At 42.5% G+C, this 26,493-nt stretch overlaps 1 protein-coding gene across 1 annotated transcript in view; it reads left to right on the top strand.

Moving 5' to 3' along the window:
* The window catches only part of agbl4 (AGBL carboxypeptidase 4), a 335,409-nt gene that overhangs the window by 286,769 nt on the left and 22,147 nt on the right, over positions 1 to 26,493 (top strand). Inside the window, exons 7-9 of the mRNA XM_005920756.3 lie at positions 12,343 to 12,432; positions 14,215 to 14,329; positions 16,403 to 16,514. Coding sequence (XP_005920818.1) covers positions 12,343 to 12,432; positions 14,215 to 14,329; positions 16,403 to 16,514 — 317 coding nt within the window. The remainder of the gene's footprint in view (positions 1 to 12,342; positions 12,433 to 14,214; positions 14,330 to 16,402; positions 16,515 to 26,493) is intronic.

Genomic DNA, 26,493 nt, shown 5'->3' with positions numbered 1-26,493 from the left:
GCTGCAACCACCAAGTACCTGCAGAGGGTCAGGCAAGTCCTGAGGAGTCAGCTGAACGGTAAGAACAAGATGTGGGCTATCAACACCTATGCCCTGCTCTTGATCAGGTAGACTGCTGGGATAATGAGCTGGCCAAAGGAGGAGACAGAAGCCACTGACATCAAGACCAGGAAGTTCCTGAGCATGCATGGAGGGTTTCAGCCCAAATCCAGCACCCTGAGGCTGTATGCTTAGTGGAAGAAAGGAGGCTGGGAACTAGTGAGTGTCAGCACCACAGTCCAGGATGAGACAACGAACATCCACAAATACATCAGGAAGATGGCCCCAACTGACAACAGAAATGTTGCTCAGTGAATACCTCAGGCAGCAGAAACCCAAGAATGACGAGGAAGAGGAGGAACCATCATGGAGGATAGGCCTCTGCACAGTATGTACCACCAGCGGAGGTGGAGATGTACCAGATAGCGGAGGTGGCTGACATCCAGAAATCCTACCAGTGGCTGGACAAAGCCGGACTGAAGAGCAGCACAGAGGCACTAATCATGGCAGCACAGGAACAAGCTCTGAGCACAAGATCCATAGAGGCTGGGGTCTCTCAAACCAGGCAAGACCCCAGATGAAGGATAGACCACCCGCAGGGGCACGAGGGGAATTTTTATGTGGAAGTCAGGAACATTAAATGCACAAATATGTATATGTTTAACTATCTCTGGTCAATATGTAAACATCCCTAACAGGGTGGAACACATTCAGAGGCAATGTTTCATAAAACTACCTGTAATTACTATTTTATCCATCCCTGAGCTTGACCAAAATGGATTTCATATAGTTAAACATGTCAGTATTGAAACAAATGATAACAAAATCTATAAAAAATAAATCTTTTTTTATTTTCCAAAAATTATGAAGCTAAAATCTTGCCGCAAAAAGAGAATCACCCAAAGGTTTGTGAATAAGTGCGGTCTAATTCATAAATGCAGACAGATTAACAACACTGAAAAAAGTCAAACGTCTAAACGTCATTTAGTTGAATTTAAATTTTATATTGTCGCAATCGAAAGTTCAGTTTTCTGGTTTGAAACTAATTTGGTTTTTTTCACTTTACCTAAATTTAAAACTCACTTACCCTAGAAAAACCAACAGAAACAGTTTGCCCTTAAGTAAATATCTTTAAGTCAATGTGTCCCCCCATTGCCTCACTTCAGCAGTGAACATACGCTGAACAGTTCCAGACAGATCTATACTCTTAAACACACCTTTGATGCACTGCAGAAACTGTTTGTGGAGATAGAAACAAAAACAACGACACGTAGAATCTGTAGTCTCAGTGTCAAGCATTGGATTAGCCAGAGAGACATGTGGACACTGCATTTTTTTGTTTGTAATCAGAAACACTCGAAAGAAGTATAAAGAATTTCTGTTAGATGTTATTGGGATGGAACAGATTTAATTTCATTTGAGAGAAATTAGAACCACAGCATCTGATTTTTTTCCCCTCGATTGTTCAAAGGGTTCTGTGTGTTATCTTCATTTTATTTAGGAAGCAATGAGAACACACGGTGTTAGAAATGCTGGTCATGTTAAAGGCTGTTACATTACCAATTTAAAGGTGAGCTGCTCAATTTGGCATGTTTTTGTTTAAAAAGAGGGGTTTGGTGGGGGTTGGGATGGGGAATCATTTTTTTTTTTCAATTTTGTCTGGTTTATTTTTGTTTTCTTTTTCCTTTCGCCCTACGCAACTGTTGTGTTGCTAAAAAAAGATCACATAAAAATTTAGTCCTTCAAAGGAGAATTTATCTTCATTTCTAACAAGTTGATTTTAACTTCAAGAAATCAGCTTTTTTTGTAAAACCACAGCTTTTGTTTTATTACATTTTAAGGAATAACATAGATTTTTGTGAAGCTTTATTAAGTAAGTTGAATGAGGACATAATAAACCAATTTTCAATTACGTGTAAGTAGAAATGGTATTTCATTACACTGACTAAAAAGTATAAGTTGAATGAACTTAAAAGATTGCATGTAACAAAATTAGAGTCAGGTTTTACCAAAGCAGTTAGTTTGTTTCAATTTACATTCATGATTCTGGAAAAATAAAGATTTTTTTAAATACAAATTTACATTTTCAGTCAAATCAAACTTGTAGTCTTAGTAAAAATAATTAATTTAGCTGTAACAAATTAGACTGATTTTTTAAAAGTTGGTTCAAAAGAACATTTTTTTCATTGAACATATTTCTCCACCAATAACCGTAGCTTTCATGCTACATGTCTCTTTGCACTAGGGGACTCAATACAGCTGGTTGCTAACTGGTTGTATTCTGGTTACATGCTTATATAACAGCAAAGCTGCCAAACACCTGTGTCAGTTAAAACCTGTCCTGCAGCAACTGCGTCACTTTTTGTGGAGGAATTTCTGAACTTGACTTTCAGATCAATTCTCGCTACACTTTGAATGTAATTAGTTATCATAGATTGCATTTAATTGCCAATTTGATTCAGTCACAAAAGGATAGCAGACTGACTTTATCTTATCATCATTTTATTGTGGTTTTGATCCACCAAAGTCATTTTGAAGACAGCATCTGTGGTCCCCCCTTCAGATCTACATGGATAAAGGTGCAGACTAAAGGCATGATATTTTTTTATAGGCCATGTCTGTCATGTTTGGGTAAGGTTTAGGTTACAGCATGGTGGTAGAGTATTTAGCACTGTCACCTCACCTCAAATTCAGTCTGGGGCCTTTCTGTGTAGAGTTTGCATGCTCCCACATCCTTCCACAGCCCACAAACATGCATGAAGGTTAGGTTACCTGGTGATACGAAACTGAATGTGAATGTTTGTTTTTCTCTATGGGTGTACCCCACCTCTCGCCTCTATGCTAGCTGGGATAGGCTCCCCCACGATCCTGAGAAGGATAAGTGAAAGAGAATGGATTGATGGTTGTCAGCCTCTGTGTGTTAGCCCTGCGACAGACTGGCGGCCTGTCCAGGGTGAACCTCTGGGATAGATTTGGTGGGGTGGGAGACTTACCCCTATTTACTTTTTTGGTGAGTTAGATGGCACATTTACTGCAATATTACAGACAGATAGCTAAGGATCTCCCTACAAAGAGATTAGTTTAGCACAGAGGCTGGAAATGAGTGGGGGGTGGGGGGAGGGGACATCTGTGCAGGCCTTGTCCAAAGCTCAAAAACACACTTGTCAGCACCTCTCATGTGACACACTTTGTTTTACAAGCATCAGTCACTCACAGTCTGATCATCAGAGTGAAGTTGGCAGGCTACCAGCAGAAATGTGGCACATAAGTATTTGGGGAAAGATAAACTCTTGTTAAACTTTCAAATGCAAACCAAGCAAAAGAACAAATGGAATGCAGTTTGCAAATATCTGGCTTTTGGAGTCCCAGCGGTAGTACTAAAAAGACTAACTGCAAGCTGGTACTACTTTTAAATCTATGTGTTTGTGTATTTTCATGTTCCAACACAACCATTCCAGCGTTAACATGCTAAAATATTAGCCTCCTAAAAGAACCGAGCAGCAGTAGCAGCAAAATAAAAGTGCATCTAAATATTATGATCATATGCACAAATTGGTTTAATCTTAGACGTTTGCTGCATGAAGTGGAGTCTCTTTGTGCTCTTTCCTTTCATCTTTGCTACTGTGTCGTATAAATTGGTGACGCGAATTATGATAGAATATGGTTTTAATAAAGAAAAAGGGCATATTATCTCTTTGTCTCTGTTATTTTGTTATTGTTTTTTGCGTGTCCCAATGGCCTGTTGATTTGAGACAAGCACTAAGTGGCTGTTAATGGCACAAACATGGCTGTGCTTTTAAAATAGCAGACCGCCCATTAGACTGGTATTAACAAGGTAATGGCCTGTTACTAAACTGCTGAATGACATTGTCGCTGCCGCCAAGCCGAGCTGATGGCCGCAATGCACACATGATCACACAGACACACACACACACACACACACAAAGCCTGCATATATTTCTCCCATAAACAAAAAAGAAATGCGAGTGATTTGCATGCTGCGTATGTGTGTAAGCAAAGTTGGAGAGGAGTGAAAGTGATTTACAGTAACTTTGTGTTGCTGTCGAGACGTGAGGAGAAAAAGATGAGAGACAAGAAGACAGAATCTAAAAGAAAGCGAAGGAAAAAGACAAAAAGAATGAAAGACATAGCTGGAAGGTGTTATGGTAGTTATTAAAGCTGGGATGCACTACGGTTGTTTACCTCAGCCTGACTGTATTGTTGTGGCTCAGAAATTATTGATAGGTACGAAGAGACGGAGTAATAAAGAACTAAACATCAGTCCTGTCTGTACATCTGACTGCCTGTCTGTTCTGCTTGTCGGATCGGTTTTAGTAACAGCTTCTCTTAAAAGCAACAGTGGCCCGAATGACATTTAAGAACAAACTCTGTCCTCGTCGTCTCTTTAGAGCTCGAAAACAGGCGGAGATGTGTTGCACGTATTGCACGTTGGCTTGCACGTCGTATGTTGCATTCTCCGAATACACGGTTGTGTACAGTACACACACACTCTTACACTGCGGTGCAGCGATAGGGCAGCGCAGTAGGGGGTATATCCCTGGGAAATCATTTCTCCCTCTCCTTTCTTCCTATTTGTAACTTGTCCTTTCAAGCAAGACGGCCCTTAAAGTTCAGTGGCGCATTCTTCAAAAAAGGCTATTACTGGCTGCCTCTGATTCTGTATCATGCCGTGCACAGACCAGCCATCCCTCCTTTTTATGTTCCTCTCCTCCTGTCATCATTTTCTGAAACCAAGAGAGGAGAAGTCAGAGTTTCAGAAAGGCCCGCAACCAGTGCCTTTAAACCCTAAGCAGTCCCGCCTCTGACTTTGCGCCAGACGGCCATATCCTATCACCAAAAGGGCCTATTGCTTTTGATACATGAAAGAGCTCCCTCTTTGTCTCTCTCTTAGTGGATCTTTGTCTTGTCCTCTGTGACAAGTGCCTATCGCACCCATGCTCAACACTTAGAGGCTTTCATAAAGCCGCATGTGACTGCAAAGAGATACGGGCTGCTTCTAAACGGCATGAGAGAACCACGCTGTTGTTGGCCCTGAAGACCAGACAAAGAGTAAAATAGATCAAAGCGAAAGCAAACAGTGGTCGCGAGGAAGGCTTTCTCAACCCTTTCTGGCCTATAACTGAGTTTGTTTTATCCCAGGATTTAAAAATAAGGATGTCCTGTGTTTTAAAGGACATGAATTTGGAAAAAACAAATAGATTTCAAGCCAACAGATGCCATCAAATCTCCAGAGCAACACGGCACACACGTTAAAACCTCCAAATGCTGCCAGAAATTTTTACAGTGCATAAAATAGAAGAGTCATAGAGCTTCCACTTGAGTGCTCATTTGTTGGCAGAATGTGACCAGAGCTCGCACTGGTGGCTCTCTGCTCTGTGGTCAATGATGACCAAAGGCCTGCATTTCACCACCACCTCTCAGTTAACATAATTAGAAAGCCCTTCAGCTCAGGCTTGAATACTGATGGCTGGCTAGCACCTTGTTTAGGACCGCACGTTTCCCCTCCGACGCTCGTCTCCTCCCGTCAGCGTGTCTCACTCTGTCACTCCCATCGTCTGTGACCTCCACTGTCATCACGACTGCCCTTGAAGAGCAGAAATCTCTCCATTTCACAGGGACCAGCCATAAGGGGGCTTGATTGCGGCAAATTGATCCATAATCACACAGTGCTCAGTGCTTTTTATCCTGCCGCCTCTTCATCTCCACTTAAGAGGCCCGCCGTTGGCATATTTACATGCTGTCTTCTCGAGGGTTTCCTCTGCTGCCACCACTCTGTCTCCCTCCACCCTTCATCCCTTTTATGACTCTCCCAATTTTCTTGTCTCTCCTTCACTTTTTCCCTCCCCCTTTCCCGTCTGGATGCGATGCCAGTCGGACTGACCGTTCCCGAGGCCCGTGCTGTCTCTCTGTAAAAGGCACACACACACATTCAGACACACCTCTGACCAATGCATCTCTGCTTTTGATTGCAATCGTCAGCTTCACACACACCCAAGGTGGTCAAGAGGATGAAGGAAACAGAGAGGGAAACGAGTGCAGAGACGAGCAGACGACAGGATGAGTTTGTAAAGGGAGAATTCAGAGGTGGATGCGGTTTAATCTAGCACATACTCTATCATACCACATGTCTTCGTGTCCCCTTTTACCTTTGGCTCACTTGCCTTTGTCTTTCTGTCCCCCTCGTCCAATTCAAAATTACTTTTCTCCAATTTACAGAGGGCTTTCAAACAGCAATTACGCTGTCATGTTGAGTAATACAATTTACAAGACGTAGCCCATAATTGAACAGTGAGCTCAATAAATAAAGCCAAAGGCAGCAATTAAAATTTTTGACCCACCATTGTAAATTTTCAGATAACACAGCAAAATAACATGTACGACAGTGGGACAGTTGAGCTTTTATGGAGGCAGCTAAGCTTTTGCTTCTCCCTTTCAGCTCAGGCTTGAGGGAGAAAAGCAAACCATTATGAACCCTGAGAAGGGCTCCCTACCTAGTAAGCAGTAACAGAGTTACATTGATATTATGTACTTTTTCAATGCTGCGCCACTCAGTTCTTGCTATGACTTCTTCACAAGCTTCTGACTCAGAGCCATCATATCGGTTGTGACATGAATCAGGTGCGAAAGAATTTCAGATCCGCTCTTCTGTACAAGACTTGGACTGAATGCCAACGAAGCCGTAGAGACGAACCCTGACAAAGAACCTGCCGGGCGACTTTTGACACATTTAGTGATTTGGAATATATCCAAGTTGTTGTTATCATTATGACCGCAGTTATCTTGAGCTGAGGGTGAAGAACGATGTATTTTGTCTTTGTTTACAGATCATTAAGTCATCCCACTGTAACAGTTTTTAGGATCCCTCCCATAAGATGTCAGAGTGCAGCATGACTTTGACATATTTTCTGTCTTTAACTTTCCTGCTTTTGATTTCTTCTTTAGTGGCATCATTAAGTGTAAGAGTGGATTTGGGAGTTTGCGCTTTCACAGATTACAAATAGCTTCGTATCGCTGCAGCCTAGCTACACTGGTAAACTAACCTGGGCAATCAGGAATTAATGCGAGTGTGTTTTTATGCAGCAGTTTATAGGCGATGCCCTCATGCAAGGATCTTATTCACTCGCTAAGCAAATTATAAAGTAGCTGAGTAAAGTTTCTTGTGTTTGTTTTGCTGGGTTTTTTTTCTCTTTGTTTTCCTCTTCACCTCTTGTCTGTTTGCTTCTCTGTCTCCCCCTCGCCGTCCTTTCTCCTTTTATCTTTCCAGTCGTCCTCTGTGTTTCCGTCCTCACACCTGTCTGTGTAAATATCCTCCACTCTGTAGATTTCATTTTTTTGTCTGTTCAGAGAAAACACCAGGATTCCTATTTTCATGACAATTAGTAACGTTCATACTGTTTTCCTCCTTTAGGCGTCTCTCCTCTGCTCCCTCTCCCCCCCCTTCTCACCTCTCTGAGAGTTTAGCTGTGTAATGTGTGGTGTGTGAAGCGACAGGGGATGCTTTATTAATGTGTGGGGAGGCCTTGGCGGTACCCCTGCCTCCCCACAATAATATGAGATGAATAAATCTGAGACACGCCACAGGCTCTCGAGCACCTACAGGCGCAAACACACCCACATGCACATACACAGAACTTAAGTCGCGGACCTGGTCAATTCCTGGGGAAGAAAACAGCATCATAAAACTCTTATCACTTTAGAGCCCTCTGCTCTTCAGCACACACCGCCATCTCTCTCTGTCTCCGTTTTTTCTTTTTCTTCCTCTCTCTGTCTCTCCGGTTGTCCTTGAGGTGGCAGAGGGGTGGTGTCAGCAGGTGGAGTGGGCTGGGGGTGAAGAAGCACAAAGCTTTGATGCTTGTTGGGTCTCACTCAGCTGGGCAGTATACAGCACCGCAGTTCATCCCAAGGCTCTGTATAAATTCAACGCCAGTGACAATTTACAGCTCGCGCCCATCCTCAACGTGACACACCGAGCAGAGCTTCAAGCGTGTCTTGTTGCCATCTCACCAAAGAGAGGCTAATTTATTACAGTGTAAAATCCACAGAGCAGAGTTAGGGGGGGAGGCAGAGAAATAGGGAGGCCTTGGTCTGTATAATATGCTTTTTTAAAAACTGTGTATATGGAAAAGGGCTGCAGTATATGCAGGAGCACATTATCCCTCCCTGCAGTGTGCCAAAGTGTTTAGATATTCCATATTTCATCTGCTTTAATATAAAACCAAAGATGCTATTTAGGGTCCAGTAAAGTGAGGAGAGTCACAGTTTAGTGCCTTTTACGTCAGAAAGTTTGGACATCAATAATATTAAAGCACAAGCTAAGTCTACCTCTATCTCCCTGAATCAAATTTAGTCTAAAAAAAGGGTAAATGTATTTAAATATATGCCATGTCTTCCAGAAGGTCTTGACGGGGCTTCCTTTGTACCCGTCGAAGAAGAACGATGAAGAAGATCTCAGTTAATTACATCACGTCACAACTTATGAGACTGAACCCCAAGTTCCCGAGCCTGCTGTCACAGAAAGAGCTGACCAGCACAATCAGGGCTGACCTTCAGAATCCATTAGATTTATGTTGTTTTTCACTGGCACTTTCCTTCTCGCTGGTAATTTCCATATTTATCAGAGCTGATCATAGTTTGACATCCTTTAATTTTTTATTTCCTCCTGGCGAGCTGCGAGAGAATGAGCGGTAATGTGCAGTTAGTGCGGCTCGTGACTTTGGCAGGTGAGAAATATGCTGAGGGAGCTCTTTGATTTGGTAGCGTGGGCATAAATTTTGCCTCCGCTGCCTTCACTCACTCATTGTCAACTCCCCCTCCGCCCCCTGCTCAGCCGCCTCCCTCTCACTGTAGCGTACGCCTCCATTCTCGTTCTCACCTAACTCTTAGATTTTTTTTAGTCATGTTCTGAGCTGTTGTGACAGACCAGTGGAGCCGTGAAGTTAAAATTAAAGAGATTCGTAATTGAGAAACATAACCTTTCACGTGTAGGCACTCGACCACGTCTCCATGGCGGGATGAAGAATTTACGTCACAAAAAAGGGCGCCTGATGGATCGCTAACATATGTAGGTGCCGTATTTTGGTAGATCACAGTTACAGCACTTCACATAAATCACAACAGTGATGTACAAATACAATTATATAATAAGTAAGTAGAGTCAATGTGATACTAAATTTAATACACTTAAATAGATACTATATATAAAGAAATATACGCATTAAAAAGGCCAAATAAATAACTATGGTTAAACTAGTTGTAGGTAATTGATGTAATCCAATTCAGTTGTATTTATATTGCGCCAAATCAAAGCAACAGTCACGTCAAGGCGCTATATAGCAGATATGAAACCCCAACCACTATGAAGAAGCACTTGGCGACAGTGGGAAGGAAAAACTCCCTTTTAACAGGAAGATGCCTGCAGCAGAAGCAGGCTCAGGGAGGGGCGGCCGTCTGCCACGACCAGCTGGGGTGAATAACAATAGTAATAACAATAATAAAACCACTCGTGACATAATATGTAAAATAATTGTTTACTTTTTCTTCTTCTTTGGGCTGCTCCTGTTAGGGGACAGAATCATCCACCTTACGTCACACCGACCCCCTGCATGCCTTCCTTCATCATATGTCCAAATCATCTCAACTTTGCCTCTCTAATGGTTTGTCCAAACCCTCCGACATATTCATTTCTAACCACTGCATAATGGAAACATCTCTCATGCTGAAGACGCACCAGCCGTCTCATCCTAACGCATGCTTATGTTTCTTATTTCCAGCACTGTGTGGTCATTTGCTATGGCTATGTATATTTTGGTTTGGCAAATTAGCAAACCCCCTCTTTTTTCCCCCTGCATGTGGCTGATCTGTGAGTGCCAACATGAGACACAGAGGACAAAACTATCCGTGTGTTTATATAGTATCACCATTTTTGGCCATGATTTTGAATTCAACCCAGAATAGTTATGAAATGTTTACTTAATCGGTCAATCAGCTGTCAGTTTTTACAGATATTTGCACTCATTAATCCTTAAGTTAATGAGTTATGGCAAAATATAATGTCACCTGCTGGTTCCAACTTGTCATGTCTATATTATTTGATGATTTATATTTCTTTTATATCAGCTTTGTAATAAAACTATTAGTTTCAAAAAACCCATTTTGGCTTGTCAAACAACTGAAGTGAGAGTGATGCTAGTTTGACGTTTCCTACTCTTGAGGAAAAGCATTCATTGGTGGAGGAATGTTCTCTGTTTGTACTTTGATTCCTGAGAACTGTCAGCAAAGACAAACAAAAAGATTTTTCCAGAAAGGCGAATGAGATCATTTGTGACTTGAGAAAGCTACCTTTCTTTCTCTTTCTCTTTTCCTCGTGTCTTCCAAGCTGCTCTTCCAGTCTCGCTCCACAGCCACCCGGCTGCTGATCTCTACTGACACCTTGAGGTCAGGAGACGCTTCTGCACAACTATGCTCGACACTCAAACGAAACTTGACCCTAACCTTTGTGTTACCTTTGTGCAACACACACCTCGGCCTGATTTTCTTTTATGTATAACCTAGCTGTGGTGCTTGTATCCTCCAGGTTCCCTGCGGGTGTCAGTGTGCCTATGGAATAGTGGGACTTAATTTTGTGCTACAGTGCTTGGCTGCGCACAGTCAGATACAGAGGAATGCAGAGATACAGACACATAAACACAACAACTACTTGGGGAGCATTTGTGAGAGCCCTGAGGAGACATAGTCTCACACACACACACGAGCAAACACACGCATACACACAGATACTCACAGAACGATGTGGGATAAACAGTACATCCATTGTAAGCTCCAGGAGCCTGCTGGAAGAGATTGTTTTGATGAAGCAGCAAGGGCACACTAGCACTGAGACTAAATGTAGCATGGCTATGATGGTTGAATTCCCAGACAGTCGGGACCTTGGCAGCTGCCTCCAGTTTGGCTCACAACTTTCTGGGTTCTTGGTTTTACTGTAGGGAAAATGGCTGTGTGCCTTTTTCCCTTTTCTGATTGCAGCTTTGCACCGTACAGTGAGTGTGTGTATCTGAGTGTGTGCGATGGCTGTGCTCTTGTATCTGGAGCCTACACGGTGGCCCGGGGTCGAGGCCAAAGTAGAATTTGTAAGTGATGGAATTTCACAGACACCGAGCACCCAGCGGCCAGCGAAACCGCAAGCACTCACATTTACAACAAACGCCCTGCCCCGCTCCGCGGAGACTCCTGAATGGCAAAGCCATTTGTCTCTGTGAAGGGCAGAGGGAGGAAAAAGCGAAATAAAATCAGAGGCAGAGTGCTTAAATGGAACAATGCTTTTTTTGTTTACGACTCCAAACTCCTCAGACAGACACGCGTGTGCTCCCACACGCAGAGAAGCACACACTCATTGCTCTGAGGTTAAATTGGAATTAAAGAGAAGGAAAGGTGCATACCCTGTTGCTAATTAGCATTTTCTGTGCTCAGCAGAAGAGGTGGAAGAATCGATAAGATATTAAGTTTGTGTATCGCAATGAAGCTCGCAATCACTTTCATCCATTAGCAACAGCAGATTAGAAGAGAAACACGAGCCAAGAAAACAGCGAAACTTTAACCTTTGTGGTTTGAATGAATAAATCATGTTTGGCTTTTTTATGTTATTTAGCTTTATGTTGCTTAGTTTTCAATATTAGTAATGCAATCATGCTTGAAATGATTAGAATATAGTCATTCACACTGGTATGAAGAAATATGATGTTGATGTTTAACCTCAAAAGGTTTAGTGGTCCTTGTGTGTGCAAAAATACACCAGTAAAGAGGAAAAGCTCAAGAAAAGTCAAACACATCTGTGCAACAACATCTCCAAGGAGTATGTGTGGAGCGTCGAGCCACAGAGAATTCCTTAGCAAGCCTGAAGTCTTAACTCAAAGAAGACCTCTATCAGGTCACACCTGTTGCAAGCAGAGCCTGACCCTATAGATGTATAATTCACCTTATCTATTGAATATTCTGTGGCGTGTGTTGGTTTGATGATTGATTCATGTGTATCTGGCTGAAAATAGACTGTGAGGTCAGCCTGTGTTTTGACCCAACCTCTCACACTGGACTTTTATGGGTTACATGTATATCTAAGTTTAATACCAACTCTCAATTGTTATTTTGTGTCCGAGAATACGTTTTTGGAGTTGCTCTAAAGGTCTGCTAGAATTTTATGCATTAACAGCACCACCTCTTTCTCCCTCTGGTACCCTGTCTTTACCTTTCTTCTCCTCCTCGCCAACTCCTCTCACTACCCCTGTTTAGACCACATGAGTGCAGAACGGGAGAAGAAGCTGGTCTTTCTCACCGCCCGCGTTCACCCCGGAGAGTCTCCCGCCTCGTTTATTTGTCAAGGTAAAGTTTTAATGGGAGGTCATTGATTCAAATGCAGAACCACTCACCTGTGTGCACAGCAGCGTATGTCAGCATGCACTGCACAATGCGGTACGTATACATTTTGCTGTTAGTAACCAGGATGTTTATTGCTACTGTTGACTCATGTTTTACATCACTTTTTCAAAAATTCAAAATCATCGTTGCACGCCCTGAAAATGAAATGAAAAAAAAAGAAGATTTATTTTATAATCCGTGGTTTCTCCAGATGATGTAACGGCTCAAAATCCTTGTTTAAAGATCTTTCGTTTGTTTAATTTTTTTAAAACTTTTTATTTCTATTAAAGAGCCCATTTAGCAAATTATCACAAGACTCAGAAAAACAAATATCAAGAGTACCAAAATGTCTGGTCTCCAGCTGAGATTACATTATTATTACATTATACCTCATTAGCCTTTTTCAAACTGGAAAATTCTTTCCAAACATGTTAAATGTAGCACAATCACATTTGCAAAAAAAAGTTGAGACACAGTGTAAAATGTAAACATTTAAATAAAGGTGCAACGTAAACATGTCAAATGTTGGAAACGAGAACTGCTGTTGTTGTCATCTCAATGGTCTTATCTGCTCCTCTTGTTGTATTTTTCATTTCATAAAACACTAAATGCTTCCAGACAGATCTGGACTGCACACAGGCTGCCTGTGCTGTGGATAGAGGCAAAACAAACCATTAAACCAGACTAATTAACAGACTAGCTCATCGTACTAAAAAAAAGCTCAACATGTTATCGGTAATAACACATCTCTGATATTGTCTGGAAACTATACGTAATGAAAAGGGATGAGCAGTCAGTCCTTTCACACTTACAAAGGAATTATAATTCTGACCTTGCACCTGAGTATAATATGCTTGAAACTTAACAGAAGAGATACCTGAGCCTATATTTCTATATAACAACTCGAACTATAGTCCTGAAATACAGTTGTGTTGTGGTGTCTTTGCTCCTGAGCTCTGGTAACTCAAAACTAATAAAGCATCTTGAAAAACTAGGAACCTTTGGGAAATTGTCTTTTAGCAGGATTTAATGGCTCTGTTGCTCCTTTCCATCGGCTCAGAGTGGTCAGGTTAGCTCCTGCTGGGTTCCTTTGTTTATAGGTAATGGGACTGAAAAGGAAAGGTAAAGTGTGATCTATCTATCTATCTATCTATCTATCTATCTATCTATCTATCTATCTATCTATCTATCTATCTATCTATCTATCTATCTATCTATCTATCTATCTATCTATCTATCTATCTATCTATTATCTATCTATCTATCTATCTATCTATCTATTATCTATCTATCTATCTATCATCTATCTATCTATCTATCTATCTCATCTATCTATCTATCTATCTATCTATCATATCTATCTATCTATATCTATCTATCTATCTATCTATCTATCTATCTCCCATCTATCTATCTATCTATCTATCTATCTATCTATCTATCTATCTATCTATCTATCTATCTATCTATCTATCTATCTATCTATCTCAGTGTGCATATGCATCATCATGGATCAGATGAGCTGGCTTTTAGTCCGCCGTGTGCTGTCTGTTTTTCCAGCGCCGTCAGCTCCATTCCATTTGTATCGATTTAGGCTTGACGTCTCCTATTCCTCCCTCGATTCTGATGATGCCCCTCGCTGTCCTTCCTTCTCCTTTTGTTTCTCAAAACTCAATTAACTGCCAGCCTGCCTTTGGTTTTCTTTTCAAGTCTATTTTCCTCCGTGTGTGTGCCTGTGTTTCATAGGTGTGATTGACTTCCTGGTGAGCCACCACCCTGTTGCTCAGATCCTGAGAGATCATGTGATCTTCAAGATAGTCCCCATGCTAAATCCCGACGGAGTCTACCTGGGCAATTACAGGTACACAAATGTGCATGTTTTAATTCTTAATTTTAAACCGTCCCTACACTAAGTAGAACTCACACATTACATGGTTTTGTATCACACTCTGTGGGGTTATATCCTCTTAACTCCACCTTTAGAGAGCTTAATGAATTCATATAGCTCACAGCAGTGCATTTGTTAGAAGATAGTATTTGGCTGTAGGGCTGTTCTCTTTGCCAGTCTCTCTGTCCATCCTCTCCTCCACTCTGTCTTTAACACTGCTGCTGCAGCTCTGTGGGCATCCTCCTCTCCTCTGTTTTCCTCTCCTCTCATTCCCTTCTTCATAATTGCCTTTTACTTAATAGGCTCAGCCCTCAGAATACTAATGCTCACCAAGATATGCAACACACTCCCACTGTGTTTGTGAACGCCATCTAGTGGTGGTGCCTTGCCCCTGTCCCCAAAATACATGTGCAGGGATTCTTTAGTTGCTTCCCACAGTGACAATCTCAGTAATACCATTCAGTGCGACTGGTGATGGTTCAGGCTATTGTCATTGGCTTGTTTTTGCACTGAGTGGTGATAACCAGCATATTGACAGTAGGTGAATAGTTATAGTCCTCATCCGTGGACACAGACACACAGAACGCATACACAGAAACCACACAGCTACCTCAGCAGGACACAGTGGAGAGCAGACTGAAATGGATACATGCAGAGCAAATAATCAATTGCAGTTAACCTGGGATGAGTATTTTGTTCATGGCTGGCTGCGTTGCTCAGTTGCCCTGCAGTATCAGTAACTCCTGTGTCATTATCACTGGCTTTAGCAAATGTCAAAGATCGACATGTCACAAAGCACAGCAGATTAGGGCGCATATTTAGATGTAAGCATCCCATTATGGCAATTTGACACTCCTGGTAACACTATAAGGTTGGGCGCCACAGCAGCCTAATGTTTGGGGCACGTGCCACATCATCCGTGGTTCAGCTGCCGGTCAGCCGGACTTTGATTACAAGTTCAGGCACTTCCCTCATTCCCAGTCTGCTTCTAATGCGTCTACCGTTTCTTACCAATAATGCATCATGTGTATTTGTTGCAAGGATTTTTTTCCTCTCTTCAAACACTTGCCGAGCTGAATCGAGTAAGAATTTGTGGCCTACATTTTTCTGTCCTGAATCAATCTCAGTTTACTATGTAGGGCATCATATTTAGCAGCTGCCCTTTTATTAGAGGATTTGAATTTCGAGTGTGCAATAAATGCTAGTATACTCGTAGTAGAAAGATAGCCATCGTGACGCCACCCACTGGTTACAGAGCCCTCAAGCTGAGCGTTGGTGTTTTGCAACCATACAGTGAAACCGAGGACACCACAAGCTGATTGGCTAATGAATTGTGACTGATAAATAGTTAGTTAGAGAATGCACTTTACGATCCTCCTTTATAACTTTAATAGTTTTATTCAGTAAAAAGTGAAAAAGCCTTTAAAGTCATCAGAAATGTATTTACTGAGGTCACAGAGGCAAGGAGTCGAGGGCTGTTTTGTGTACAGTCAAAACCTATTTGCAAACAGTGAAGTCGCCCCCTGCTGTCCATTAAAAAGAATGCATGTTTACATATTTTACAGTTTACACTGATGCTGCTTCCATCTTTTACTCCGTGTTTGTATATTTGGAGCTTTTTACAAAGAAACAAAAGTGCTGAAAAAAAGGAAAAAGATGACAATTTACAAACCTGATATCCTGAATGTTTTAAAGAAATTACTCAGTCATTTAAGTAAGGAAGTGATTTCAGGCACAGGGATGCTTTTTTTTTATATCATTGTTATAACGTGGCAGTCTCAGCATGTGATACTAAAACCATCTTTTAATTAGTGAAGAACTGTATAAAAAAGACAAGAGGTCACTTTTAAACTTAAGCTTTGAGCAAGTGCAACTTTGCACCGTTTGTGGCCACAAGGTGCCTTTAGTCATTTGTAAGGCAAACCGCATTTGATTTTCCATTATCTGTGTGTGTGTGTGTGTGTGTGTGTGTGTGTGTGTGTGTGTGTGTGTGTGTGTGTGTGTGTGTGTGTGTGTGTGCGCGCGCGCGCATGCTTGTGTGTACAGGTGTTCTCTGATGGGCTTCGACCTGAATCGACACTGGCAGGATCCCTCTCCGTGGGCCCACCCCACACTGCACGCTGTGAAACAACTCATAGTGCAGATGAACCAAGACCCGGTGAGTGTGTTCTCACACACACACACATGCACGCGAACAGACACAGTCCTCTGTTATGTGCTCAACATTCCTTCTCCACAGTAGCGTCTACTGAGCCCAAGAACAGTTTTCTTTCTCCCTGCTTGGTTCAGCATGTTTCTCCAGTCTGTGTTTAGGGTGTGTGCGCTGGGGAGCATGAGGAGGCCAGTCAGCACCTCTAGAATGTCAGCTAGGCTCTCCTGGCCATTCAAAACATATTACTGAAGCAAGACTGTGTGCTTTCAGTCTTTAAATCTACTGTAACTTTTTCCTTCTCTACTTTGAGACTTTCAGTTGGAGGAACGCTACACAGGGAGGCTAGGGATTTTTCATCTTTGTTCCTGATGTTAATTATAAGCAGAGCGGCAGGTTGGTGGGATTACTGAAGGTCAGCGTGTGTCCTGGGAATACTCTGCCCTTTTGTACACTCCTCTAATCCTGATAAGAGAGGGAGCAGGCTGGGGCGGGATGCAGGGCAGGCCAGAGATGGGGTGAGGCGCGGGGCTGGCATCGGGCAGATTAACCTTTTCCCTCGACGCTGACACGCTGATCGATAGACTCTGTCATGGCAGGGTGATCCACTCATGCCTGTCATTCACACACACTCACACACATACTCACACATACTCGCCTGAGCAAACAGACACAGAATGTACACAAACAAACAGCTACAAAACTGCAGCACTGCTTAGAAACATGGATGAGTGAATGTAATGTGTTTTCATCCTGAAATACGCGTTCTTATTCTCTGTCAGATGCATTTCGTTTTTAAAAAGATACTATACCGAGTCTTTTTCAGCACATTTGCACACATTCATTCTCAAGCAGATACAATTAATGGAAGATTGTTTCACAATAAAATATGCTAATTGTAGCAGTACTGCTGGGAAAATGAAGAGCCCAGTCGGTATCACAGAATTAGACCATGTGTTTCCCGAGTCCACTCCTGCGGGTCAGAAGACTTGAATTCCTTCTCCTTTTCTATTGATAACCATCCACCAGCACTTGTCGTGCTGTAGCCCCCTTCTCCCCGATGATTGCCTTCAGTCTTGCAGAGTTAATTTGGAAGCTTGGGCAACCTCTCCTGTTCTGTCTCTCTTTCGCCACAGCCAGTTAATCCCATCAGACACACTACTCATGTCTGGGGCTCCCAGATGCCAGTTTCGATGCCAACTCTGCAGCCAGGAGGCCCTGTGCTGCTGCCCTCCATTCATGCTCGTCTCACTCAGCGGGCATAGAGTCTAATGAGGCTACCATGGTTGGAGGGCTCTGCTGGAGGACTCCATTAACAGGAGAGCAGCAGCAGCCACAGCAGAACAGTTGGGCTAAGCTAGCATACTGTATGTGGTCCATTTACTAGCTGGTAACTCTGCGTGGTTATTTGTTTAAAATACAAAAGCTAGAATAAGCTTGAAGACCTGGGAATCTGGATTATTCATAACACTACCAAACAATTAAGCATTGATAACACTTAAACCATATTAAGGAAGCAGTTGAGAGACTGTTGAATTAATCAGTGACTGTTTGAGCCGCCGCTAAAGGAGCAATTGCTAAAATATAACTGATTGCCCCTCTTAACATTACACAATCTTTGCTTGCTGTAAAGTATAAATTAAACATAAATATCCTGACCCACGCTCGCCCGTTCTGTAGAATATTCATCATCGTATAGCTTTAAAATATCCAACTGGCATATTAGGCACCGCAGTACAGTTCCCCCAAATTCAGCACGTCAGTCAAACAGGTGGGTGGCAGCGGTCAGGGACTGCAGAGTCACAGCAAGTAAACTAAAAACAGTTTGAACAGCAGCCCCGGTTTGCCATTTTAATGTCGCTGCTTCATGTTAGCTGTCTAAAAAGGTGTTAAGAGTGCAGGTTTTCATAATGATGCCTTCACAGGGCAATTGCAGTAATGTTAACAGTGTCTGCTGGCTACAGATGACCTTTTAAATGGTAACGAGTTTTCCAACTCATAACAACAAACTCCAACATCAAAATTCAAAGAACTTAGGTTTGCTGGAATTGCAGCTTCAACTTTTGACATGACATGAGAACATATAGTGAGCCCTATGAAAAGGAAGTATTCCATTACCATAGGACTTGAGGTAAGGCGCAACCAAGCGCTGCTAATGCTCTTGATTAAGTGATCAGCAGAGAGTGTAAGCACCTCAATAAAACCAGGAGTTTTAGCAGTTTGCAGGTCTGGAGTATTCACATAAACACAGGACTAGACATCACAGCAAAGCTATATCAGACTCTACAGGCTTCAGGCTTCAGTTAGCATGTTAAATGTTAAGTTTTAATGTTTAGAAAGATTGCCAGGAAAAAGCTCTTAAAAAACAACAACAACAAAAAACATGCGCAGCTTAGCTTTAGAAAGTTGCATCTGAACAAATCACAAGAACTCTGGAACAATATCCTTCGTATGGACCTGACCAAACTGTAGATATTTGGAGATAATGCACAGCGATTAAGAGCAAAAAGCAAACACAGCATGTCAGCACGAACACCTAATACCAGCTGTCAAGCACGGTGGTGGAGGAATGGTGAACCCAGGCATCTTAAAGACATAGAGTCAGCCGTGAACACCTCTCTATACCAAAATATTCAAGTCAAATGTGCATCCTGCATTCAGTGTCAGATGTATGCTGCCATGCAATATGAAAAAGTTCCCAAACACAGCAGCAGATCTACAACAGAATGGCTATAAAAGCAACTAATGAAGGTGTTGCAACGGTGCAGTCAAACCCAGGCCCAAACGAAATACTGTGACACGATGACTTGCAGAACTTACAGAAAAAAATTCCCTAAGATTTTTTTTTAGACAGACTTTTTTTCTCTTTTCTTTCTTTTGAAATGGCAGCAGATACATTTAAGTCGACTTTTGTTTGTTTTTTCTGTGTGTGTACATCTCTGTTTGCATTTTGCCTAATTTGGGTGGTTTGCTAATACAGCTCTAACATCATGTAGATAATTTGTTGACCTCTTCTTATATTCAAAAGTCCAATATGTGTCTCAAACCTGGATTTCAAGATCAAATCCAGATATGCCAGCGGCAATAAGTCACCACTTCAGGGCGTAGTTTATCATAAACAGTTTATGCATTTAAATGAGCATCATGACATAAAAAGTAACGATTAGCCAATAAATGTTGCGATGGAAGATCGAAATGTCGTGTAACAAGTTGACAGTTCTATCTCATCTCAGGTTGAAGTTGCTGTGAGCCATTATGAACATAAATCTGACCCCAAGGCCGTGTCACCACGACTTCTTTACTTCTTTAAACACCCACATTTCTATGCATAAGGCATCATAATTCAAAGTCACAAAGGAGCCTACCAGCATTCAGCTTCAAACTCCATCTGCCGTTCTTGAGACGCATACCTTAGTCACTCCAAAGTGATTCCCAGTCATTGTGAATGCAGCAACACTCGCTTTCTGTTGGTAAAATAACTTCCTTGTTCTGTTCAGGCAATGACTTCAATAACTGTAAGGAGCTTTCCAGACAAGTGCCATTTAAAATCAAAGCTTGTAGCAGAAGCAATCTACACTGCATTACCACTGATGGCTGAAAACTTTTATTTGACTAATATTTATGGAGAAATTCAACACTTTTCGGAGCGCACCCGTGTTTATGCAAAATCTGACCTAAACAAGAACTGATGTTTTGAAAATCAGAGATTTAGGTCCCATCAACCAGCTCACAGTTTCTGGTAACTGTTTTTATTGATCTATAAATGCAGAAAAACTGAACAGCAACAGTTTGGCGGGAGGGAAATAAATTAATTGCACCCAAAGAAATAGTGCCCGCATAAAAACGATGATTAAATATTCCTCCCGTGGAGGAAACTAAATCAAAGTGTACAGGTGTTTGCAGATATAGCGAAGCAGTGAATGTTTCATTTTAAAATAATCTATTCATCAAACATAAACAAATACACTGTTTACCCCAGTTTGGACTTCCTCAGCATTTAAAAAACAACTAATGGTTGTCAGCCGATTTTTTTCTGTATGATCTCCAGGAGATGTGTGTTTACTGACACCGTTTTTACTATGCTCCAGTCACAGAAAACAGTGCTTGGAGACAGCAGCACCAACACAATTTGAAGCTGCTTCGAAGACGGAGACCAGGTCTGCGATTGCTCGCAGTCACTTATCACTTAAAGACAATTACAGTAGCATGCAGTAAAAGATTCAATTCATTCAATTTTATTTATATAGCGCCAAATCACAACAACAGTCGCCTCAAGGCGCTTTATATTGTACAGTAGATCGTACAACAATAGATACAGAGAAAAACCCAACAATCATATGACCCCCTATGAGCAAGCACTTTGGCGACAATGGGAAGGAAAAACTCCCTTTTAACAGGAAGAAACCTCCGGCAGAACCAGGCTCAGGGAGGGGCGGGGCCATCTGCTGCAAACATTTGGGGATGGAGTCTGCTATCACTTTGCAATTAAATGGGATCAAGTTGACAATTTTTATGCATTTTTTTTGCAATACCCCAGTGATGAACTTTTGTCAAGAACAGAAATATCTTCCCAAAATACAGACAGAGTTGCTGAAGGATGGCAATTTAGCTGCAAAATGACATGCATACTCACCAACCTCGGCTTCATATAGGAATATAAGGAGAGCTGACTTCCCTATTGCAAAAACACACATTACACACGACTGACTCAAATTAACTGTTATAAACGAGATGGTTATTATTTGAAAACTTTCACTAATCTGTCTGAGAGTGACTGCAGACAGTCCCAGTCAGACCACAGTTATTTGGAGACAGGTTGCCTTGCACCAGGCGACTTGTGCAATCGCATAACGAGTAATGTGGTTGCCTCCATGTTAAGGGTGTTGCACGGGTCAACCTCTGGGCGACCGGTTGTTTACTGCAGCTGTTAGCAACAGGTATTAGCAACCACTGATTTTTCGTTGTTTCAAGGAGGTTGCTGTCTAATTTTCGCTCTAGTGTGACTGAGCCATTTGTGACCAAGAAATGTAGGCAACATCTCGACCCTGCACGTGACTAATGTTACTCTATATTATATATACTGTATATTATATCAAACAGTGTAACAGTGTGAACTATATTCAAGATTTGAGGTATTTTTCCAGCGCTATTTGCGTGCTCAATTGGCTTAATTAGATAAAATGTAACCTTTCTGTAAGGAGCCAGTTGCTTGTTGATATTAGAAGCTAGCGTTGCACACTGAGGCTCTGAGGCAAGGCACTCGGAAAGGATTCAAACAACACCATCTCAGTCTTTATTGTCTACAAACCTGTGAAGGATCTCATTTTTTTGCGTTTACGCTACAATCTATTCACACATTGGCAATAAAAATGTGACACATTATTTTCAGTTAATTTGTTGACAGGTGATTAATTAGAAACCAATCTCTCTCTCCATTGTAGAGGATTGTAATAAGATAGCTTAGCTTTCTGCCCAAAGGTTCTCAAAGGCTTTGCTCAGGTTTTTTTTTTTTGGTTTGGTTGTTGTTTTGTTTTTTTTTAGTTCAGTATTGATTTAAATTACTGCCTGAGATTTTAAATGTCACTACTGATCACACTGAGAATCAGACACCTGCACTTCTTTGGCGCACTTTACATGATTGAATCAAAACAAGTCTCACCAGATTCCTGAAGTAAAATCAAAGGGATGAGGTCTCACAAGCTGGATGTACCTGACTGGTTGTTACTGAGGTAAAACTCAAACCTTACATCAGTAAATTTAAGCCAACAATAAACGTCGATCATAATCACTCCAAAAAGTGCACGTCGTCCTTCACTGTCATCACCGCTGTGCTCTTGTTTATGCTGCTTTGCTAATTTCAAACTGTCTCGCTGGGCATAATGATGGAGTTTCACGCAGTGCAGTGGAGACAGTGTGGATCTTTCGTGTGCTCGCCGTGTCTTTGGGAAGTGCCCTTTATTGTAGCACAGGGAATATTGTTGCCAATTAATCAGTCAAAGACTCCCATTTGTTTTAGGAGTTAGTGTGGTTAATATTTATAAGGTAGCAGGAAAGAGGTCCCTACTTAGACGTACTCAATTGCCTGTTTCATTTTCCATCCATCCATCCATTTTCTTCCGCTTATCCGGGGCCGGGTCGTGGGGGCAGCAGCCAAAGCAGAGAAGCCCAGACCTCCCTCCCCCCAGCCACCTATCCAGCTTATCCGGGGGAACACCAAGGCGTTCCCAGGCCAGCCGAGAGATGTAATCACTCCAGCGTTTCCTGGGTCTGCCCCGGGGCCTCCTCCCGGTTGGACATGCCCAGAAAACCTTGCCCAGGAGGCACCCAGGAGGCATCCTTGTCAGATGCCCGAACCATCTCAACTGGCTCCTTTCGATGTGGAGGAGCAGCGGCTCTACTCTGAGCTCCTCCCGAATGGCCGAACTTCTCACCCTATCTCTAAGGGAGAGGCCAACCACCCTTCAGAGGAAACCCATTTCCACCGCCTGTATTTGCGATCTCGTTCTTTTGGTCACTACCCACAACTCGTGACCATGGGTGAGGGTAGGGTTGTAGATCAACCAGTAGACCGGTACAGCGTCCACATCACTGCAGCCGCTGCACCAATCCGTCTGTTGATCTCCTGCTCCCTTCTCCCATTACCACCCTTTACCTACTCTGGGCAAAGGGTGGAGTGAGACCTGTTTTATTTTTTCAAAGTTCACTTGGCATCAGCTTGAAACGTGCGTACATAGGTGGAGGACTGTAGTGTGGTGGGGTGCCAGGAGCCTCGGGTTCACCCTCTGGTGATAAAATTTGCATCGCTCAAACACAGGCAAACCCTCGCATACTCGTGGGTGCAGAATGTGTAGGACCACATTAAGATGCTCATTTTGTATTCTTATAATAGTGTAAGGGTTTGTTCCTATTAAAGCCACAGGAGCAGATGATGAGCTGGTGATACATCACTGCTTCCAGTCGTAATTGTTCATATGCATCTGTGCGTGTGTGTTTTGTGTTTTTTGACGTAGTAAATGTAATCGAGTAAAGCCCATGTGCGAATGAGACCTAAGCATTTGCTTATAAGCTGCTTGTAAACTTTCCCTCCATCCATCTCAAGGCATATTTGCTCAGACTGTTTCAGAAAATTCCATCATTTACCATCTGCAGCTGAACATTGGTCAGCAGGGAAAATGGCTGAAAGAGTCAGTGATGCAAGGAGCTATAATCTGTTCCCAAGCTACCCTGTTGTTTGTTTTGAAAATAGAGAAACGGAGAGGGAGGGGGTGGGAAAGAGAAGAGACCAAAGAAACAAATGGACCCATCTCCTTCCTAAAGCGTTGCTTTTCCAGCTCATTTATCAAAAGCAGGAGAAGAATTCTTTTTGATTGGCTGATTACCAGAAGCATTCATCACTGGCCGATGTATCCCCACCAATCTGACGTTGCCATTTTGGATAATTTGTTAAGGATGACAAAGAGGTCATTGTTGCTTTGGCTTATTTTTGACCTTTTTAATATTAGAAAATTAATTTTCTCCCCGAAACAAACGTATTAGGTCCTGTCACAGCACCCAGATTGATTTTGCACCTTGAAATCCTCCCTAATGCCCTACTTCTTCTACACTGACTGCTCCACACTCTCTTTTTCCACATCTGTCTCTTTTGTTCAACGGTCAGAATCGCCTTATGTGTGAAGTTAGCGACCTGTGTGTGCGGTTTGCACATCTATTTGTCTTTTTCTTCGCCTCTCTGTCTTCTCCCTCCCCTCTCTCTGTGTGTGTTAAAACGTCCTCTGGTGTCAGCCAACCATTTCTGATCCATTTCTGAGATTTACGGCCAATTTTTCCCCATCATCCCTGCGTCGTTTCTATTCCTCCAACATCCCACTCTTTATTCTCCCTCCGTTGGAAGCTGAATTGTCTGCTTTTCACAGGAAGATACAGATGAAGCTCTCATACTCTGGCGATTTTTATGCGATTTTTCGCAACTTAGTTCAAAGGATTTTACCTTATCTTAATTTTTAACATAATATTTCAGATTATTTTTTCTGCGGCTCCCCTCTTGCTCTCTTTTCTTATCACATTTTCCTCTCTGTACCTATTACGCTCCTTCGCTTCCCCTTCCTGTGCTTTCCTGGCAAGCCCTCCCAACAGATGTGACAGCTTATGTGACACTAAAAGGGCTGAAGCAGAGAGCTGCCTGTGCCCGTTCAGCCTGATTACAAGTCACCTCTGTGTTCATAAACAGACAAATACCACCATCAATTTGAGAGCAGGATGCAGACTGAGAGGGCGAAGGAGAGAGGAGAAAATCAGATAGATGGAGACAGACGGTGGCAGAGTTTTGTGTCATTTACTCTCATCCATGAAGCAGGTCATGCCATCTGCCATGTTCTGTCACTTCTACATCATTAGTGGGTCACTAACCATGTGCCCCTGTGACCTGAATCAGCTCCTCTAACTAATGAAATAAGGGTTAGACTTTTACACTGTTTAAGTGTCATTATGTTGAATCCTTTCATGCGGGAAACTTTCCCCGGCAAGAATATTTAACGCTAACTTGGTTCCATAATAGAACGGTGCCTTCTTCATAGAAAATATGCTGTTAGGAATTGATTTTGCCACCTGACTTGGGTTTGGAAGTGACCATTTTCCGGAAAGACCTATCAAGTAAACTGGTTTATTCGATAAGGTCCTGTGTTGGAATCCAGCATCTCGCTGACCCCTGTCTGCGTGGTTTCTCTCTCGTTTACAGTTGAAAGACATGTAGTTTGTGGGGTTAGGTTAGCTGATGATTCGACATCGCCCATAGGTCTGAATGGTTGTCTGTGTTAGCCCTGTGGCAGACTGACCACCTTTCCAGACTTCCCTCGCTTGGATAAGCGGAAAAGAATGGATGGGTGGACGTATCCAGATATATGTAAGCACAGGAGGCCTCTACATTTTGAAGAAGTGTGCAATACACCACAAACAGAGACTGCTGGTGATTGTTTCCTATAGTGGTTTTTTGAAACATCTCTCATTGGTTTGTGGACTCCCATTTTACATAACAGACGCAGCCAATAGGTGTTTCGAGATGACACCTAGCAGAAAGTTAGCAGTCTGGTCAGAATCCAACTAACAATCAAAGTATCCAAGCTCCTGATAAATCCGCGGTTTGTTTAAATCTCTGAAGATGGAAATTAGGCTTCAGTCACAGAGGCCTAGAGGTTGGTTGTTGACCCCCTAGCAACCTCCAGGAAAAATGTGTATTCCTAGACCGTTTGAGGAAAGGTTGCTGGAGGCTGCTGGCTGTCATTGAGTGAAATTGGTGGCAAAGAAGATGCTGCGTCACAGATCTCCTCGTGATTGCTAGCACATTACAGCGGCTGTCTGTAGCCTGCATGGAGGATGCCGACTTGTCAACACTTGCAAACTTCCTTGCAAGTGGTGGTGAAAATGCCGCACAAGTCAGAACCAGAGACGGGATGCCTTCAAACTGAGCTGTGGCTTTTGAAAAAAGCTGGTTGCAGCGCTAAGACACAGCTTTTACTTTGAAAGCAAATCATCTGTTTCTGCTCAGTGAGCAATTAGCATCTTCCATCCAAACTACAGGCAACTCGGCAATCTGCTATCAACAAGACCAATCTCAAAGAGGTTTTCAGTGCTGTGCTACATACTCGTAGCGACAACTACTAGCAACTTGCTAACGGTTTGGCTAGAACAAAATCTTTTTTTGCACCATTTTATTTAAGATATTTATTTCACTCGCTGGGCCCACGTCCTCATTTGAGGCTTGACAGGGTTTTAGTAGGTAAAGGTGAATGGCTTGGACATGAACTGTGGTTTGGGGAAGGCCTCGAAGGGGACTGGCAGCGGCTCCCGGGCCTGGCAGGTCCCCATGTACTAAGTAGAAGTGAAGACGTTAAAGAATTGAAAATGGGAGGGAGGAAACGAGAACAAACAGCTTGTAGAACTGGGGGAACATATATAGATGAGAACCGGGAGGAGCGTGTTTGGAGGCGTGGTC

Source organism: Haplochromis burtoni, unplaced genomic scaffold (assembly GCF_018398535.1).
Source record: "Haplochromis burtoni strain Fernald_Lab_line unplaced genomic scaffold, NCSU_Asbu1 Contig_42, whole genome shotgun sequence".
Taxonomy (NCBI): Eukaryota; Metazoa; Chordata; class Actinopteri; order Cichliformes; family Cichlidae; genus Haplochromis; species Haplochromis burtoni.
The sequence above is the reverse complement of the archived record's forward strand: the minus strand, read 5'-3'. Positions and strand labels throughout refer to the sequence as shown.